This window comes from Chanodichthys erythropterus, chromosome 22 (genome assembly GCF_024489055.1).
Source record: "Chanodichthys erythropterus isolate Z2021 chromosome 22, ASM2448905v1, whole genome shotgun sequence".
Lineage (NCBI taxonomy): Eukaryota > Metazoa > Chordata > Actinopteri > Cypriniformes > Xenocyprididae > Chanodichthys > Chanodichthys erythropterus.
The window spans coordinates 16,980,963-17,003,185 of record NC_090242.1 but is presented as its reverse complement, the minus strand read 5'-3'; the positions used below and the strand labels follow the sequence as shown (position 1 = coordinate 17,003,185).

Sequence of the window (22,223 nt, the reverse complement as noted above, 5' to 3'; positions counted from 1 at the left end):
CAGTGAGAATTAATATCTTTTTTTGTGGGTGATTCTCACAAAAACACGTTAAATACCTTAAGAACAAACTAATTTAAATAATAATATTTGCATTACAGTAATGGGAATATTTTTTGCTTTGCAGTAATACATATAGGGGACATTTCTGTAACTGTCATTAAAATGATCACAATGCAAAAATTTGTATGCGTCCTAAACATAAACTTAGTGTGGCCTAAAAATCACAGCAAGTTCTTTATAACTGGCCCCACTTGTCTCACTCAATGTATCAGTCCATGTGTTTATCATCTCTCACCCCATTTCAAAAAATAAAGCTGCCCGACTGGCCACACTTGGAACTTGGCGGATGTTAACTCTGGGGGCAGAGTTCAGTTCCTGGGCTCAGACTTCTGAGCCAAATGAAAAGCAGAGGAGCAGGAGAGCAGCTTTCACAGAACTATCCAGCAAGGATAACCTGTATGAGGAGAGCCAAACTGCAAGAGATGACCAGAACACTGCAAAACCTAGCAAATATGACACTGTTATAGAGCTGGAGAGACCCAGTGACCTGAGGAACACCGATATTATCAGCACCCATGAAATGTTTCAAGAGCAGGTAACACCATGGGAGAAGAGGTGAGCACAAAGTCAACCCACACTTAAGGTCATTGTGTGCTGGAAGTTTAAAGTGCAATGCTGTTAAAGGTCAATACTGAGAACTTAACTAAGCTGAATTTCCCAAAAGTGACACTGGTTATTTGTAATTTATTATATTAGCCACTAGGGGGCCTAAAGGTTCAACAGAAAAAGATAGCTGCGTCTTATTTCAAATTCTGCGTCTTCCGGAGTTCGCATTTGAAGGCTGGAAACGTATTCGATTTTTTTTTTTTTTTTTTTTTTTAAGTAACCGTTAGATTGCAAAGTAAGACAGAAATTACAGTATTTTACACCTCACAAGGAATAACAATTTTATTACGTTTACTTTTCTTAAAAAAGACGTCCTTGATAATGTATGCAGGCTTCAAATGCGGCCTTCGAAATGAGACGCAGCAATTAGTTGCCTCAAGAAACACTTGCAAATACCTAAAATGTATGAATGGTTTTGCGCTGTATAATTGATTTGATAGTGTGTGCAACGCGACATTAATGCACTTAGAAGTATGGTTGAAACTTCAAAAAGGCCTGTTTGTAAAACGTAATCCTGATGTTATCATCTTGTCAATGGGAAAATGTTCTTTAAAGATCCCCTGAGACTGAAAATGAAAACTTACCGACTCCATTTGGCTGTGTTTGTGTGTGTGTTGTCCACAAAGATGGTGAAATCTTTGTCCTTGTGGGGACTTTTTACAGAAAATAGTTTTAACATCATACTAAGTGAGGTTTTCTGGGTTTAGGGGATAGAATATGTTTGTAGAGTATAAAAAAACATTATGTCTATGGAATATCCCCATAAAACATGAAAACCAAACGCGTGCATCCGTTTCCACTGTTATGCCCTAGGGTGTTGTATGGAGCTCTGGTATGCCACACATCCAGAGATTAGCTCAACAGCCTGGAGTCTCTCATGAGATTTTGTGCCTCTGGGTCTGGACTGGCTTCATGCACACAGAAAATCCTTCACACTTACTGACCGTAATGCCATGAGCTTTACATCTAGTCATGCTGGCTTCTTTTCTTTCAAGAATCGTTCCTTCGTTGGAGAGGTGGAGATGCCATGTCATTCTGTTATGTTAGATTTTAAGATTGTATGTTTTATATGATATTAAGATTTAAAAATAAATGTAATAAGGTTTCTTTGAGTGATAGGGTATAGAAAATATAATTAGCTAAATATACAAACAAATAAACAATGCTGTTCAAAACATAGATACAAACTCCTCACCTTTCAGTGAAAACTCACCTTTTTGAGATCAAAATAGGTCACCAATGGGATTTGCATAGAGATTTTTTTTTTTTTCATGTAATATTACACATTATAGACATATAATGCATACATTTTATGTATTTGAGGTCTGAGATGTGACAAACAGTATTGCTGTCTAATCAGCCAATATTGTCTTAAACATCCTGCATAGTCTTTTATAACATGAGATTTTAACCAAATGTTGATTTTGGTAAAATGTTGAAATAATATGTTAATTTTTTTTGTGAAAAATTACAGTTTTGGAAAATCCCTTAAAATAACTACAAATGAGCATGTAAAGCAAATAACTTTTTTTTTTTTTTTTTTTAATGTTCTCACCTTTTTTCCCCCTTGCCTGTTTGCATCCCTGTCAAAAGAGTTTGAGATACTCTTCTATTTTGCGTTATTGTAATTTAATATAAATGATAAAAATGCAATATATTAATGTATAATGACATAATACAACATGATTTAAAACATATCCAAAGAGCACGTTTCCATATGTGACCTTTACTACATGACTGAAACAAATTTGCTTATTTGATAGTGACCTAGGATAGTGCAGAATCTTGAATATTTCTTATTCACTGTCATGACCTTCAAAATCTGGAAACTTTATATTTATTTCCATGTATATTTTAAATTTCAGTTGTTAATGTGGACTCTTTTGAACAGCTATATATATAATGGTTAATCTGTGGAAATATATATCTTTGCTTAAAAGCAATACAAGTGTATGGTATTTCCCCTTTTAGATACCTAAATTTGTTCAGTCATCAAAATGATCCGAATTGATTATATTAGCTACGTCACTATAAACCCCATATTATAACTGTGTATGTTGCCAAAAACATTATACTTTAAAATAACCAAACAAAGGCACATAATACACCTTGATAATATACTGACTGACAAGAATAGCCAAGCCACAATTCGCTTTTGTGTAATTGGCCATCAGTGTGCTATTCTTAAAAAAAAAAAAAAAAAAGACAAAAAAATCATTTAAAATTGTAAATTGAGTCATTTATCAACAATGAAATACTTTTGCTTGGTGCTTTTACCTAATTCTCGGTCTAAGCAAACAATAAGACATCAGTAGTTATAAATATCATTCATTGAGGATCAATTAAAACCCCCTCCCCCTCCCGTGCGCTCTCCAGCAGGTGGTCCTGCCTATAGGGCCGTTTGCGTCACGTGTGAGAGTCTCGCGCACCAGCTTCCACTCATTTGGCACCATTCGTACCGTACGCGTTTCCAAGTGGAATTGTTGTGTGGAAGCGGAAAGCAAATCATTGCTAAAGAGAAAAAACAGCCGTATACGTGTGCACGTGCATATGGAATACCTTTCTTCGCGCTTCTGATTCCAACAACTATTTTTTTTTCCGTCTAGCATGACGCGTAAGTGATGGTGCACATTTTGGTTTCGTGACCTGTCAGCTGGATCAGGTTGTGTTGGATGGATGTGGCACGAATTGGATGGTTACACATTTTCTGTTATTTGAAATGCACTCAACGGGAATGACATTTCTATGACAAGTTTCCATTTTTTGCAATTTTCTGAGCAATGGAGTGAGGCGAGGGCGCACGAGGAGCTTGTCAAAAGGGACTTTTATATTTTTATTTCACTTCACATAGACTGATGGGGACTATAAGTGGTAACAGATGTCTGTACTGTAATGTGCACACTCCATCTTCTATTTAATGCCAGTTTGGATTTTACCTGTTGGATATCTGCATGTCTAGGATGGCTCGCTTTGGAGACGATCTGCCCACCCGCTATGGAGGTCCAGCGGGCGCCGGGAGAGGGGGAGCCCGGGCTGGAGGTCCCTCGGGCGGTCAAAGAATGTACAAACAGTCGATGGCTCAGAGAGCCAGGACAATGGCTTTATATAATCCTAAACAAACCAAACAGAACTGTCTTACTGTCAACCGCTCTTTGTTCATCTTCAGTGAGGACAATGTCATCAGGAAATACGCCAAAAGAATAACCGAATGGCCATATCCTTATTGTTCAACATTTATGCAAATTGAATATAGCTTTTTACATCTCCGCTTCTACATTTGAGTCCATTATTATTTTTGAAGCATATAAAAACACGCTTTTGGATGTGGCAATGTCAAATTAACTGTTGCGTGTTGAATTGCTGATTGACACCATGTCTTTTGTCTTCACGTGTTCACGCACTTTAAGGCAATTGGCAGCTGGTAGTCGTGTCAGGGTGTTGGCTGATCAGCCTCTTTTATTTTCTAATTCAAGCGTAACGTTAGTCAGGTAAAGCAGTCGCTCATTTGTAAGGCAGCGCTCGATATGGCTTTTCATACTGCACTTAACCCTGGGCAAGAGGGTTTTTTTATACCCTGGTTAAACTAGTTTTAATCCGTGATAAAGTAACGTTTCAAAAGCGGTTTGGCACCGCTAAATGTACGTATACAGTGTGATGAAGCAAGCGGAGGAGCTTGAACGTTACGGCGGATTGATTAGCAACAGACAACCAATCATAATTGCCTCAGCGCTTCTTCATTGAATATTCATCCCCTCATTATATAGTCCCATAAACTTTCACCAAAGTCCCTTTAAGATGTTATTCTATAGTCTTTGCTTTCACGCGCTGTTTTAGTTCAGTATTAAGTGTTTTGGTTAAAACGTCGAGCAATGAAGAAGCAGTTGTTCTGGTATGTGTTTCAAAACGGCTGTGCGTTTAAACAGACTGAAAAGCGTTCATATAAACAGGTCACGTGTGAAACAGAGTGAAACATGGAACAAAATAGCACCGGATAACGTTTAACAAGTTCAAAAAAAAAAAAAAAAAAAAAAAAATCCGTCTCAGCTATGGTGTAAAACATTTTATTTTGTATAAACGAAATAAAGCTAATGTGTAGCTAATGGAGAAATCGTACTGTGTACACTGTATTTTCGAAATGTTTCGGCGGCAACAGTAATAATGTTTAATAAATAGTTGCATTCACTAATAGTAGTAGTGGTTGTAGTAGTTCCGCCAAGTAATGTAGTTGATTAGTATAAAAAGTAAGCTGTTAAAGGATTAGTTCACTTTCAAATTAAAATTTCCTGATAATTTACTCACCCTCATGTGATCCAAGATGTCCTTCTTTTTTTTCAGTCGAAAAGAAATTAAGGTTTTTGATGAAAACACTCCAGTATTATTCTCCTTATAGTGGACTTCAATGGCCTCCAAACGGTTGAAGGTCAAAATTACAGTTTCAGTGCAGCTTCTAAGGGCTTTAAACGATACCAGACGAGGAATAAGGGTCTTATCTAGAGAAACCATCGCTCATTTCCTAAAAAAAAAAAAAAAGTTACATTTTATACATTTTAACCAAAGTCCCTTTAAGACAAGTAATTTCACTCGGCGGACATCTTTGAAACGCCTCTCGGGCATCCTGGGCATCATGCAATCTCTTTGAATGGCGAAACATCAAATTTTCCAAAACTGTTCACCAACCTTATGATTAAATTTCATATTTGAAATCACCAATGAAATCTAACAACAAGTCAGCGATTGGCTCTTATTTAGAAGGCGGGACTTATTCCGTCATATTGCGCGTTACACTTTCTCCCATTCAAACAGTACGAGTGACACGTCTTGTGTTATTCTATAGTCTTTGATTTTAACCATAAATGCTCATCTTGAACTAGCTCTCTTCTTCTTCTTTATTAGAATCCCAGCAGTTTAGACACTGCTAAGTGTATTACTGCCCTCCACAGGTCAAAGTTTGAACTAAATTGTCATATACAACATGCAAGTGCAAGTATATAACAATTAGTTAAAACTTTGACCTGTGGAGGGCAGTAATATATCAGTTAAAATTTATATAATTTAAATTGTTTTTTTAGAAAATGAGCGATGGTTTCGCTAGATAAGACCCTTATTCCTCGTCTGGTATCATTTAAAGCCCTTTGAAGCTGCACTGAAACTGTCATTTTGACCTTCAACCGTTTGGAGGCCATTGAAGTCCACTATAAGGACTGGAATGTTTTCATCAAAAACCTTAATTTCTTTTTAACTGAAGAAAGAAGAACATGAACATCTTGGATGACATGAGGGTGAGTAAATTATCAGGAAATTTTAATTTGAAAGTGAACTAATCCTTTAATGGTTGCCAGGCGATGTAACATTAATACAGAATAAATTAGTGTATGTATATCACTGTTTTACAATGGTTAATTCAGTCAAAGGTTAGAGTAATTTACATTTTAAAATTCATAACTCAAAGTGTTTTTTCAAGAAGAAATATATGAACCCAATTTATTTTTAATTGGATAGCACAGTGATTCTGAGGAGCTGTAGCGCTCTCCAGGGTCCTGAAATCTTTACACTGATTTTCCAGTCACTAACATTTATTAGAATCCAATTTGTTGTGCAGTCCATTAAGATGCATATTTATGGATTCAGGAATAAAATTCAGGAATCCAGGCACCTATAGCATTAGGTTTCTATAGCATGTAGAGATCCCTCAAGGGGTGACAAGAATGTGATTGAAGTGGCCATTGGACCTTTCCTTTCCATTCCTTGCCAACATGAATAGCAATTCCATAAAGACTATAGCCGTAGGGAACAGGCATGGAAAATGAATCGGAAAAATGGATCCTGTCCTAAGAATGAAATATAATGGCTGACCATCCATAAAGATGTTAGCAGCCTTTCAGTGTTTCCTTTAAAAAGATTTTAATAATGACAAGATTGGTGGGCTTACACAAACATTTTCTAGACGTAGTAAGGTTGCACAAATGGCTGCGATGAGAGAGAAATCATCATGCCAACCTAATGGGTAATCATGATCTCTGCACTGTAATGTTTCAGTGTTGAAAACTTTTATGTCCAGACCTCTGTGTGTCATTTCCAGCATGGAATGAAGTGGTGTAAATGCATTCAGCTTTACTGCTAGTGGGTTTTTCCAACATGGTCGTCTAGGAGTGCTAAGGACACAAAGGCATGTTGGATGTCAATTGCTTGATTGAGCTTGGAGGTATGTGAGTTGGGCTCTGTGTGGCCTGCGCTGTCCTCTTCTAATGATTTAGTGATTGACTGTTTAAATGACACAAACCCTTTTGTCCTTGGTGTGGTATGTGGGGGGAAATTCACAAGTAGTTAGCCTTGAGGAATGCTATTAAAGGGATAGTTCACCCCAAAAATGAAAAGATGACAACATGACAAGTTATAACGGTAATTAAACTAACTAAACTATACCTGTTATATCTTCATGCAGCATATATTCTCTGGCACTGTAGGCATCTTGCAACAATTCCCACACAAGCGATTTATAGATTATCATGACAGAATATGTTTATCAATGACTTTAAGATTAACTCCACATCAGCTACATAAATTCATCAACTAACCATTCAGAAACGTCCTGTTATATTCTACATGTTGACACTTCTTGAGTCGCTCCATCAGTGTCCGACTCCGTTTTGAACATAAAAGGCTAAACAGTTTCTAACATTTTCAGTGAGTCTGCGTGAGGTAATCGGCGCTGCTAAAACGAGCTCTTGAAACTCCGCCCTCTTCTCGAGAGCAGCAGCTCATTTGAATTTAAAGGGACACACAAAAACAGAGCGTTTTTGCTCACCCTCAAAAAGTGACAAATTTAACATGCTATAAAAAATTATCTGTGGGGTATTTGGAGCTAAAACTTCACATACACACTGGGGACATCAGACACTTGTTTTACATCTTGTGAAAGTGGCATTATACGGCCCCTTTAAAAGAAGTCTTTCTCTTTGTTATTGTCTTGACTTACATATCCAACTTTATATGACTTTCTTTTCTGAAACACAAAACAAGATATTTGGAAAGTTAATGGGGTCCAAAAAACATAACACCCCATTGACTTTCATTATATTCTGGGGCACTTTTTTGTTTTAAATCTTCCTCTTCAAAATGTTTTGGATTTGTCATTGTCTTGACTTGCATTGTTTGTTGTTCCGGCATTTTTCCTTGACTTATCCACTCCATTTGAGTACCTGATCCTCACGACCATCATCGCCAACTGCATCGTACTGGCCCTGGAACAGCATCTCCCAGCCATGGACAAGACCCCCATGTCTGAACGCTTGGTGAGCATCAGCATTCTGTTTTCTTGTCATTCAGTTTTGATTATTAAGGTATCATTGCTTTAAACATGTCTATCAGATATTTCAGATATTAGATTATTCATTCTGTACTGAATATGACTGTAATCTTATCTCTTATGAGAGAGAAACAGCTATGACAATGCATTCTGCGAAAAGCAGAACAAGTCAGAGATAACTGTGTATTTGGCTTGCTTTTCTTTCCGCCCACACACCCGACATCCCCGCTGGAGTATATTGATTGATCATTTTAGCGGTCTTGCACTGGTTGGCGTGGGTGACCGGTGAGCCTGTTTGAGCGGAGGCTGTTATCCCACTCTCAGAGCTCCCATCCAGGGCCACTGAGAACCACCCAAGCACTCCACAGAGGAGCCATGTCTCTGTCTCATTAAAACCCAACCTGCTGGGAACCATTGACAAATGTGTGCATAGCGCTGCTTCTTCATGATCCGACCTTAACCCATGCAGAGCAGGCTTTGATCCATTGCCTTGCTCTTATTCCCCCGCTCGCAACAGCAGTTGTGCCTGTTGAGTCAAAACGTTGTAACGCAGCTGCTTCAAAGTGTGTTGTTGCACAATTAAAGCAGAGACTGGACATGTTGGCGGATTAAGGTGGTAATAGTCTCCTTGTGTAGCTGAATATGGAGGCGGTAATGTTGGATTCCATACTCCCTGGAGGAGCTCTGCAATCACAGAAAGGAAAACAGCATGAGCCGATAGGGTCAAGGGGATCCTCTCGAATACAGCCTCCTGATGCTAGAAAATACAACTTACCATTGTTATTTGCATAGTTTTGGTGTCGTTATGTGGTTGTGAAAGCCTAATAGAGGCATTGTTAAAGTCCCCCTGCAGTCAATAATTTATCTCTTAAAACTCATCTTTGATAATCAATTTTTTGAATATCTTAAAATAGCTTGGATTGTAACTCTATAACCGTTGCTTATGTAGATTCATGAATATGAAAATTGCTCCCGGCCTTCACTCAATCACAACAGCTCAGACTACCTCATCCACTCGGTCAACTGTAGTAAACAACAATGGCGAGTGGAAATGTGGGTTTAGTTCAGCTAAAAATGTTTGAACCAGAAACTGATTCAGAAGAAGAAGAGGAAGAGCAGATTTTACTGGGTTGTCTACAAGTCGCTGTATCAGAATGGTAATGTGTTTTGTGTATCACTCTCTACAGCGTCGGACACATAGCGGTAATTGATATGATTAACCTTTGGCTTGACTGTGTTATCAAACACCTAGCAATGTGTTGCTAATGTTACACAAATGTTTCAGCTGCCATCTTTAGAAACATTTTGAACATTATAGAAAGTCAGTGGAGAAAAGCTCCGCCTCACACAATGACGGGATTGGTTACATGTTTGTGACGGAAGAAAATGGGAGGTTTTAAACCTTGTTTGTGAGACTGTCTTTGGACAACTGCAGTTTTAAGGAGAAAATACTTAGCAATGGTCATGACTAATGAATTTGCACATGGTTTGTCTTAAAGTATATTAAAGGTGCCCTAGATTCAAAAATTTAATTTACCTTGGCATAGTCAAATAACAAGAGTTCAGTACATGTAAATGACATACAGTGAGTCTCAAACTCCATTGTTTCCTCCTTCTTATATAAATCTCATTTGTTTAAAAGACCTCCGAAGAACAGGCGAATCTCAACATAACACCGACTGTTACGTAACAGTCATGATCATTCATATGTACGCCCCCAATATTTGCATATGCCAGCCCATGTTCCCAACATTATGGAAGGCATTATACAAGGGCAGCCAGTATTAACGTCTGGATCTGTGCAGAGCTGAATCAACAGACTAGGTTAGAAAGCAAGAACAATGGAGCAATAATAACTGACATGATTTATGAAAACATGATATTTTTAGTGATATTTGTAAATTGTCTTTCTAAATGTTTCATTAGCATGTTGCTAATGTACTGTTAAATGTGGTTACCAACGTTTCTTACTGTATTCACGGAGACAAGAGCCATCACTATTTTAATTTTTAAACACTTGCAGTCTGTATAATTCATAAACACAACTTCATTCTTTATAAATCTCTCCAACAGTGTAGCATTAGCCGTTAGCCACAGAGCATAGCCTCAAACTCATTCAGAATCAAATGTAAACATCAAAATAAATACTATACTTACACAATTAGACATGCTGCATGACAAACACTTTGTAAAGATCCATTTTGAGGGTTATATTAGCTGTTTGAACTTTTTTTATGTTTTTTAAGGCAAGCGCAAGCTCTTGGGGCGTGGAGCACCAGATTTAAAGGGCCACACACCCTGAATTGGCTCATTTCTAATTATGCCCCAAAATAGGCAGTTAAAAAAATGAATTAAAAAAAATCTATTTGGTATTTTGAGCTGAAACTTCACAGACACATTCAGCGGAAACCTTAGACTTATATTACATCTTTTAAAAAAAAGTTCTAGGGCACCTTTAAAAACACCACATAAACATATAAACAACATTACAAACTTGATTTTCACCACAGGGTGAATATTCTGTCATTTACTCACCTTCATACTATGATTCCATCCAGTCAGAGGATATCAAACCATGTGTGATATTTTGAGCCAATTTTTCGAACACATATCGTAGTGTATGATGCATCGCTACTGAATTGAGCAAGTACATACGACAGTCATACGCTTACCAGCTGATAGAAATAATTTCAGCCTTGCATATATTGTGCTTGTTTTTAGTAAATCTTTGTTCAGTATTCGTCTTACTAAGCAGGTTGTTCCATTCCTGTGGTTATTCCGAGATTTCTTGAGATTTTCTGTTAGCTATTTGAGTTTTGTAAATAAACGAACAGCTTGGTCTGAATCTATTTGCAGCAGTTTGTTTATTTACAGAACTTTTTTCTTTTCTGCATTTCAACCAGCTGTGACACACAGAATGGTCCCATGCGACACATTTCATATATTCCAAGTAGAGTTGTCAAAAGTACCTACTTCGGTACCAAGTCGGTACTGAAATTTAAAAAATGTGACGCTTTGAGTGCTGTTGAGCAGATAAACACCTCTGATTGGCCATTGTGTTGATGTGCGGATATGTCTGTGATTGGCTTCAGTTATCATCGCAAAAATGTTGTAAATAGTCATCAATGGCGCTCTTCACCGAGCGCTTACACAGATACACATGGGAGCGTTTGAAAGCAGGCGTCTATCGTGGACCAGTCTGCTGATAGACGTCTGCTTTCAAACGCTCCCGCCTTTGAAAACGCTTTCAAATTCAAACACTTCTGTGTGCTTTCAAACGCTCCTGTGCGTTGATCATTGTAGCCAATCACAGACATATCTGATGAGCACGTGAACACAATGGCCAATCAGAGGTGTTTACAAATCCGCTCAACAGCGCTCAAAGCGCTCAAAGCGCCACATTTTTAAAATTGGAAGTCGGAACTTTTGACAACTCTAATTCCAAGTGTTCTGGAGGTATACAATAGGGTTTTGTGAAAAAGAAACCAAAATTTAATGTGTTATTTAACAAAAATTCTGACCTTGTCCATTGGTCTTCCGTGCTCTACTGCGCATTCATGACCATCTATTAGAAAAGCGGTTCACTCTGACTCACTACGAAAAAGAACCAGTTATGAGAGATCAAGATTAATAAAACATCGACATGTAATACAACTCATAGACATCCCCCAAAAGTATCTTTGTACATTCTTCACCAAGTTAAATATCTCCGGGTTGACAGATGACAGTCAGAATGACAGTTGACAGATGTGGATGCGATAACTTCTTGTTGTGACGAACACATATATATTCACGTCAGAGAAAAAAGTACATGGATTGTATTTCATGTCACGGATTTATTGATCTTGAAATTCACTGCCATTATGTGTGCAAGGAGGACATATTTTAAAAATTCTCCTTTTGTGGTCTGAAAAAAAAGGACATAGGCCTACTGCATTAGAACCACATTAGGGTGACTTAATTTTCATTTTAGCGTGAACTATCCTTTTAAGGGCTTGTGTTTTATCCCAGATAGAGGCAGTGTTTGACTGAAAAGTTATTTTAGTCTTCATTGTTTCCTGTAGCGAGGGTTCAGCCTCAACCTGTCAAATTCATCAACAGCTTGTTTGGTTAACACTGCGACGCAACCAATTCCCTACCTGTTGCAGAGCTAAACTGACCCCCTGATACCCAAACACTACATACAGGATATTCATTATTAATAAACTCTTTGAATCTATACATAATAGATTGAAATATGCTGTCTGCTGCCACGCTCACTCATTTCTCTGTTCCCATAAATCATCCGTTATGCACAGCCTCACATCTGCTCCCGCAAGCACAATTTTGCCAAATCATTTCATAGATACAACAAGACAGGTGCTGTCTAGAACCACAATGATAATTATACTATTATTGGGAAAATATACACCAATAGAGTGTGATTTAGCTTTGGGCACCTTAAGGGAGTATTCAACATTAAAATTTTTGTTTGTTTAATTATTCTTGTGTTTGCTAATGGAATGTTATATAATGCATTGCCCAAAGGCACAGTTATTTTTACAGACAGTAGAAAGATTTAACGGTGCAGCATTTTCCTTGCTATACCAAACTATCATCACAAAATGGCATCATGCTGTTGTTATTGAAGACTACCATAAAGAATTATATTGCTAGGATAAGGTTCCCATCAAAAAGAGAAAGAGAAAGACTTGTTTGCGAGCGGGGTTGATAATTGCACTCATAAAGTGGGAGGGATTTCTGAGAGCAGAGCTCTGGAGAGGTTAGTCTGGTGTAAGTGCCTGTAGAGCCTTAGGGCTCTGGTGACTTTAATGGGAAGGAGTTCAAAAGCAATGTGACATGCAGTAGCCAGGGCTGAATCTCTTTTTAAGTACGTTCTTCTAAAGATTTAGTAAGTTATACTTGGTATATTTCTTCCAGTTTCTCTAAGAAGTAAGATAGAATGTTCCAGTTTCACAGGTACTAATAGCATATAAAACGTTTTAAAATTAAATGTATTATTAGCAGATATTTCATTGTGTGTGTGTGTGTATATATATATATATATATATATATATATATATATATATATATATATATATATATATATATATATATATATATATATATTTATTTATTTATTTATTTATTTATTTATTTTTTATTTATTTATTTATTTTAAATTCATTTTTAATATATATATATATATATATATATATATATATATATATTAAATGAATTTAAAAAATATATATATATATATATGTATATATATATATATATACACACAATGAAATATATGATAATACATTTAATTTAAAAAAAAATATATATTTGTTTTAAATTAATTTAATATTTTTATGTTTTTATATATATATATATATATATATATATATATATATATATATATATATATATATATATAGTTGTTCTTTAGTGTCTTTAAAGTATTGCACCAGTATTATTTTAGTTTTTATTTTAGTTTTAATATAGTTTTATTAATATTTTGAATTAGCTTTTATTTTATATAAGCTAATTTTAAGTTTAATTTGTAGTAATTTTATGTAATTATATTTTCTTTTGTTTTGTTTTTTTCTTTTCAAATTGCTATTTAGGTTTAATATGTTTTTTTTTTTATTTCCGTTTTAGTTTTTGTTTAGCTTTAGTTTTGTTTTTTATTTATTTCCAGTTAAACGTAAACATATAATCAAATATAATAAACTTCAGTATATTGCCATGGCAACATTTCTAATTTTACTTTGTTTTCTGCTAATATTTATATTTTATTGTATTTTATTTCAGCTTTATTTCAGTTAACAGAAATCTTTTTAATAGTTTTAGTTAACAATAATGCACTTAATAATGCAACCCTGTAATGCACTTACAATGGATTAAGTCCATGTCACATCTTCACCTTCCCCACCACAGTGCAAATCCATGCATCTTGACCTATTCTGTGTGTCATGCAAAATAGTGAAAGCTACAACCTATATTCTCTATTCTGCTTTCAATCTTTTATCCATGCATCAATAGACACACTCTTCTTTCAGACACACAAAAAACAAGTTGTCCTTCTTTTTGCTCTCTCTTCCTGCAGGACGACACAGAGCCCTACTTTATCGGAATATTCTGCTTTGAGGCCGGCATTAAGATCATCGCCCTGGGCTTTGTGTTTCACAAAGGCTCTTACCTACGCAACGGCTGGAACGTAATGGACTTTGTGGTCGTTCTGACAGGGTGAGTCCACAACCCACAGCTGGGGAGGCAGAAACAGTTTCAAATGGATGTGTGTGTGCTGTATGTCTTCAGGAAAGTAAGGGATCGGCTTTATTTCTTTGCAAAAGTGCCTGTTACAAAGTGTTCTAGCCTGGTTCCCTTCTGTGTTTATGTAAACATTGCCCTCTGGCCGATCCTGTACTCCTAAGAAAGTTGAGTTTTTCATATATTCTACTGTTTAGACAGCATTCCTTTTCCCAATGGCATTCGAGTTACAATTATTGACAGAGGACGTCTGGGATTTCATATGCGGATTGCGATGTCTGTTGGTTTTAGGGTAAAATAGGGGTCTCTGTCTGGAATTGGGTGTTAATGAAGGTCATCCTGAATTCCATTAAAGTAAACAAAGTAAAGTAAATTATATATGTGATATAATTACAACATTTATGTATATAATTAAGGGAATGAATTCATTCATTCGACATCAAATTAGATGCCAGCAGTAATTGAACTGTTATTTTACCTAGAGTGTTAGCAAAAAGGTCTCAATCCATAATGAATGTGCACCAGGAAGCACGATAAGAAGATTTGGCTTTAGTTAAGGTATTTGACAAAGGTCAAAATAAATGAGGGGAGACGTTGTGAAAAGTATGCTGCAATCACAGACATTCCTACCCAGACAGCATTAGATTTCTCAGAGGACCCCCTGAGTTAGCTGAAAAACTTGTAATTTGGTTTGTCCTCTCTGAATAGGGCATTTGCTGTTAAGTAAAGTCTGACATTTATTATTACAGAATGACAAAGTTGACTTAGGCAGTTTTGCAGTCTAGCAATGATTTGTAGTTCAGGTAAACTTACCTGCTTCTCTCTATATTTGAAAAAGAGATTTGATTTAGGTCATTGTCTGTATGTCTAAAATCATTGTTGAAACATTTATAAAGAAAGAACTGACTTAAAGTTTTAGTTCACCTAAAAATGAAATTTCTGTCATTATGTTGTTCGACACTCGTAAGACCTTAGTTCATCCTCAGAACACAAATTAAGATATTTTGATTAAATCTAAGAGGTTTTATTTACACTTTATTGAAAGTAATGACATTACCACATTCAATGTCCAGAAAAGTAGTAAAAACATTGTTAAAATTCAGAGGGGGGACAGTTGCCCCCCCATAATTTTTCCCGATGTGAGCCGTCAGCTCGTCCACTCCATCGCTCCTCGCTCCTCGCTCCGTCTCGCGCACAGTTGAGCGCGAGCTTTTCAAAGATAGCCTACTCCGAGTCCTTTGCCCGTGAGCGCGGAAAGACCGTGGTCACAAAAAACGCGGCCACTATTCAGAGAGTCAAAGCTAGTCCACCGTCTAGTAAACGTTTCTGAAAACACACGAGAAACATCAGAGACAGAAGACATGCAGTACTGAACATTGGACGGTCCATGCATGTGGATTTGGATAAAACAGTTAATCGCTTTGATGCCGTGCCCGAACGCCGTTTATCCCTTCACAGTGGCATATATATCGGACGGGGCACGCAGGGCTATTCAATTCTTATTATTATGCTACTTTTATTATTCAAATAATATTGTAATTAATTTGCCCCACAATACCATAGCGCATCACCGCATAACCGATGCGCTGTGAGTGAGGATAAAAGATTAGTTGGATTATTTTTTTTTTCCTCACTATGTACCAAAAGAGAAATATTAAGAAAATAAATTAATAGTCTCTAAGATGATATGCGCCAACAGATGCCAAAAGCTCAGTTTTTACCACAGTCTATGGTTTTTACTTTCAGTTTCTGTACCAGCCGCGGCTCTGTATGGGCAGGTGGGGCAGAGCCTTACCAAAATATTCATCCTAAAATATAGGCCTACCCCTATGTACACTGAATTAATAATAAATTATAATTGTTTTCAGCATTCTGCAACAAATATTTTTCAGATTTTCTAGACTGTTTTAAGTCGTAAAGTGAGCAGGATATATTAAAATGTAGCGCATGGATTCGACAGGCATGTATTCATAATACTAAGCGGGGAAGCCCCTTCCCAGCTCTACAGCGCCACACAACTTTCCTATGTAAATCTGTGGTGTAAAATGGAATTGCAGCACCCTCTCATAGAGAGCCATAGTGGCAGATTTCTGGCTGCCCCGCTTATTTCCACGTTAAACACACCTCACGTACACCTCGCTCCTGACCAAGACGATATCAGTCCGCTTCAGATATGTGTCTGCATCTGGTCAGTAACTGTTTGGCATGTCTGTTCTTCCTATGTGGAGTAGCGTATAAAATTAATGAGGGTATAAACCCTTTAATTTAAATGTGCTCATGGCTCGAATTCCTACATAACTATTCTAAAACAAAATTCGGAAGCAATAAATACTACAATTCTAAGATTCTGTGTGTGTTGTGTGTACTAAAGTCTGTCAATCATCATTAGAGCGCCACCCTCAGGCTGAATAACGCAAGGACATTCGAATTCTGCCAAAAGTGTGTCTGATGTGTTCAGCAATTAGTATATAAAGCTTGCAAAATGTTTATAATAAACTAGCGTTAACACCCAGAATCTGCCTACCTATATTTATGTCAAGGAGCCGCTACTGTTCTCTAGTGAGACTTCATCCGCATAACTCTCACGCAAAGTTTGCTCATTGTTTGTGTGATATCAACTGGCTCGGCTTCATGGTTTAAAATCGTAATATTTTCAATATTGCGACGTGACATTTTTCTTCACCAGTTGCTCTCAAAATGATGGACACTGATTCCAGATATTGTCCACGTCATTTAATAAAATTATAATAAAATTAAGTGAATTATTAAATAAATAAGTAAAAAAAGAACAAGCAAACTTAAACTTGTTTGCTTAAAACTTCTGCAAATAATTTGCTGATGCAGGTACAAAAAGATGTTTACCTGCAAAAAAAAAATAAAATAAATTCTTACCCCCCCTAAAGCGAGAGTCAAATGTCGCCCATGCTAGCAGGTGTGGGTGGTTTCTGTTGAAGCTCAATTTTAACCAGGCACAGAGTGCTGAGTTTTGTGAAAAAGGTGCAAGCTATAATGATCCTAAATTACTTGCCATATTTGTGCTATTTCAGCACATTGAATGTCTGCATAAACTGGGCTGTGATTGGTTAGTGAATAAAATATAGGGTTTTTTTTTTTGCAATGAAAGACCGCAAGAAAAAGTTGCTCACTTATCTTTCAGTTTTTAAGTGGTGTAAATATTCATGGTTCAGTATAACTGGGCACTTCAGGAAGCCAGAGGGAGGTTCTTAACTTGCGTACCTTTGTAAAATTGTGCTATATGAGCCAACACACTGCTGAGCTGCAATCTCTCTCCTGCTGTCTGGATCACTGATGCAGGACTGCTATCTTCGTGTTGCCCTGTGTGTTGTCATGCAGTTCAAGTCCAAGTCAATTCTCGAGTATTGGTTCATAAAGGCCGCATTTACACTATAGGGGCTGGATTCACAAAACATTCTGAAGAATAAAATTTTTCTTAACTACCATTTTCTAATTTAAGAAAAAAGATAAGGTAACACAGATTAGGGTCCAATTCGCACTATTGACTAGTTGCTTATTAGCATGCATATTACTAGGATATTGGCTGTTTATTAGTACTTAAAGAGCATGTATTAATGCTTTATTCTGTTATTCTGTTTTAATTCTGTTTAATCTCTTAACCTTACCCAATACCTAAACTTAAAAACTGCCTTACTAACTATTAATAAGTAGTAATTAGAAGTTTATTTAGGCAAAAGTCGTAGAATAGAATCATAAATAACTTAAAGTTTGGATAACCTCCAACCTGTCTTAATTAACCAAATGAATGATGTTTAATGAATATATTGGGTTGTTTCAAATATTAAAGGGTTAGTTCACCCAAAAATGAAAATTATGTCATTAATGCTGACAGATGAAAGGATTCAATAGAATCAATTCAATGGAAAGGATTCCAGAAGAGAAAACAATGCTGAATAAAGTCGTAGTTTCTGTTATTTTTGGACCAAAATGTATTTTCGATGCTTCAACAAATTCTAACTAACCCTATGATGTCACATGGACTACTTTGATGATGTTTTTATTACCTTTCTGGACATGGACAGTCTACCGTACATACATTTTCAATGGAGGGACAGAAAGCTCTCGGACTGAAATATCTTAAACTGTGTTCCGAAGATGAACGGCGGTCTTACGGGTTTGGAATGACATGAGGGCGAGTCATTAATGACATAATTTTCATTTTTGGGTGAACTAACCCTTTAAGCATTACAACATAATACTAGCTAGCTAAATATAGCCTAATACCAGTGGTGTGCGGTGGTGTTTTAAAATGAGGAGGCAACATTCTCATGTATGTCCCTGTTACACAATTTTCAAGTTAACATTACATAAAAAGAGGGACCAAATACAATTCTATTTTGTATTTTTACACTATTAAAACCAAAGTTTAAATTTCATCAAGTTAGTGTTTTTATGCAGTTTTATAATAACTAAAGGCAGTAACAATCTAAACATTATATATTATTTAGAAACCAATATTCAGCTTTTCTTTTTAATAGTCAATACATATTCAACAGTCATCAAGCAAGTATACACTGGTCACTCACTCACAAGACACAAAGATGTACCTTTCATTTCACCACGCTGATTGCTCACTAATAACCCCCGCTGTCACCATCATCGTTTTCAGGCCATTTCGAGTTTGATCTTGACATGAAATAAAGCAGTGATATCTAAGTGACAGTTGTTTACTTACTTTTTGATTAGACTTCCCATTAACGCCATCACTGTCTTCATTTAGGCCGATTCTTCGAGAACGCGCACGAAAACAAGAGGCGGGATTTATCGCATGAACCAATCATGTCCAATCGTAACAATCATATCCAATCATAGTGCTATGGAGGCACTGCCTCCTCTCACGTGACTTTCCCCCATTCATTCTCTATTACCCCCCACAAAACCCACAGCATGCTTTGGGGGCTCTGCTTTGCTTCTATGAGCTGAAGGGAGGCACAAGAGATGTGGACTCCCGCTGTAACTTCACCTGCGGTTGTCGCTGTTGGACAGTATTTCTTTAGAAAAACGAGTGACTTTTACACTTTTTGATATTAAATTGTGTAACATTTGCATTGTTTTTGTAATATCGATTATTTTCTCATCCAGTTTTTTTGAGGAGGCACTGTCTTCCTTGCCTCCTCGGAGGAAACGCCCCTGCCTAGTACATAGTACTACTAGTACCATATGTGGACGAGTACACTGAAGTGATACCGATTGATCAATCGTTTTTCATTCAGTGAGTCTTCAGCAATAACCACCTTTTAATCATATAACACCAAAGCCTTTAATTTTCTTCTCAAGAAAAATTATAGATGTCCTTAAGAAAATATTTGAGAACTTCTTGAGAATTTTTTAAGAATTGCACTTAGGAACATTCTTATGATCTTCTTAGAATTTATCATAAGAATTTTCTCAACTTCTTTCTTAAGAAGATTTTTGTGAATCCGGCCACTGGTCTTGAAGCCCAATTCTGATTTGTTGACTATCTCCATTTTATTTTTTATTTTTTTGATGACCAGCTTACATCTTTTAAAAAGTGACCCCTATCCAATATCTGCATTTACACTATACACTTGGCGAAACAACCCAAGGCAGACGTACTGACCAGGTAAGCTTAGGCCGCAAAATAAGTAAAAATGGTGCAAGATGTAGAAGAAATGATAATACAAGCTTTTGTTTACACACCATCTTTAAAGGTCACTATCTCTTCACCCCAAAGTCTCAAATAACTTCAGCATGGTTCCATTGGGTTGAAACTTTGTCCTCCATTGCACCACTGAAAAGAGTCATGTGATCGTGGTTGGTCTCCACCTGAGTTGACGTCATTCGCCACAGGTGCTTTTTCAATGACGTATGACTCTCGTTGAGAGGGCAATATCCGATCTGTCCACGTACAGGGCAGACGCAATCAGATTTATTTGCACATATGAATGAGGCCTGAAACCGATCTGAGAATATTGAAATCCATTTGCTTTTGTCTTGCTTATACGCTCATGGGCTATATCCGATCTGTGCCACATGGGAGGAAATTGGGTCACATGAACCATGTAAATGCAGCCTTAATCAAGCAAGTCACAAGTTCTGTGGGTTTTACGTGAACTGTCCCTTTAAGAAGGCAAGACCAAGGGTTTGCTGGCTGACCTGTAACTGTAGTGCAATTGCATTGTTTATATCTAGGTGTCTGTATTCCCAATATCTGCTCTTTATATTGTGGTCTGTTTCAGTCCACAGTTTAGGTTTGTCAAGCTTCCAGTTATACTTTCAGTGACTGTGGATTTATGGAGCAGATAATAGCAATTCTGAAAATGGATTTGACAGATAAATCAAAGATGGGCAGGGATAAAAAGCAGACAGAGTTAGAGTAGTATGATAGACTGTGATAATTTTAAGCGAAGCAAGAAAAAGATGAAGAAGAAGGATACCATATAGAATGAGTATAGATGGGTTTTGGGATCAGGATTTTAGCTGGAAATCTGAAACTTAGTGGGATGCTTTATAAACTTTATCACCCTGGCTCATGAATATTAATTAGTTGTTCACCCAGTACTCATAAATGATTTGCTGTTAGAAGGTAACTAGGCACCAGCCAAATTAGAATTACCACTTACTTGTTCTGCATGATTTGGTGAAAAAATCTAATTACGATTTTTTGACAGTCGATATAGACAGTTGGCAAAGGCTTTTGTTTGGTCTTAGTCATTATTTTATGCAGGCTAGAAAACTAAGATTGTTTTTTGACAATATGTTCATTTTGGACAGTGCACTATTATTACTGTTGCCCACTGTTACCTCGACAAAAGTACTCTGGCCTATGCTGGCAACCCAGATAGGCCTTGAAACAATGGCATGCTCTGTTCTTTTATGTTTTTCTCTGAGATCGTCCACGTCAGCTGTCCACCACTCCTCTGATCTGGTTGTGGGACACTACGTATTTCATCCCTGTTTTATGTGGATGCATCATAATGGCTCAAACACCATTGGCTGTAAAACTGCATTCACATCGACAGTGATTTGAATCTCTGGAAACTAGGGCTGGGTATTGACACAATTTTCATGATTCGATTCGATTTCTATTCACATGCTTGCGATTCGATTTGATTTAATATATGTATGTATTAATGTATTAATGGATGTAATATATCAGATATAGATAGAGGAAAATAATCTCTTAACTAATGCTGTAAACTACACATGGGAGTCAGTTGGTACTACAATACTATAATATTGAAGATTAAAATCAACTTATTTATATACAAACACTTAAATTATACTCTGTTTTTTTATAATAAATAAAGTTAAAATTACATAATCATATTTCTACTCCAATTCGTTTTTTTTTGTTTTTTTTCAAATATAAACATTTAAATCGTGGCTGTCATAACTGATTTATTCAAACATGCATTAAATTAATTTATTGCATTAAAATTAAAAAATAAATTAAAAACATTAAAAATGATAATGAATATGTGATGGTGCATATATTTATCACAATGCTGCTCTCTAGAGTAAATTTTTCTAGCTTACTAATGAGTTTATGGTCACTGAATATGTTTGTTCTGAGGTAAATGTGATATTACCTGACATTGTTTACAAGCTATTTTATTGATGTCTTTCCGTGGTTGAAACACTGATTGAGCGATTACACGAGACATGATACAGACTTCGGAAAGTTGTACTGTATCTTTTAACATACCTTCAGATGATTATTCGTGTTTATTTTGCACTGTAACTAGTATTAAAGCAGAGGAGAGGATATTTGCATGCGCTCCGTGCTGCTGCTTCTCTTTAATTGTGGCGCTACACTACAGTGATCTGTCACGTCACATTAAACAGCACCAAAACGGTATTTATTGTTTGAATCTCATAAATCTCATTTCATAAATCTGAGACTTTGCTTCATATTAAAATTAACAAAGCACAAAAATTATTGCGACTTATTGGATGGGAGGCATGCTACATGTTCTGTTTATTCATCAACTGAAAACAGCCCTACTGGAGA

General features: G+C 36.5%; 1 protein-coding gene across 1 annotated transcript in view; it reads left to right on the top strand.

The window, feature by feature from the left end:
- The first annotated feature begins 3,626 nt into the window (after window positions 1–3,626).
- cacna1bb (calcium channel, voltage-dependent, N type, alpha 1B subunit, b) overlaps window positions 3,627–22,223 on the top strand; it is a 194,733-nt gene continuing 176,136 nt past the window's right edge. The window contains exons 1-3 of the mRNA XM_067376885.1: window positions 3,627–3,880; window positions 7,853–7,958; window positions 14,049–14,188. Of these exons, the coding sequence (XP_067232986.1) occupies window positions 3,627–3,880; window positions 7,853–7,958; window positions 14,049–14,188 (500 nt within the window). The remainder of the gene's footprint in view (window positions 3,881–7,852; window positions 7,959–14,048; window positions 14,189–22,223) is intronic.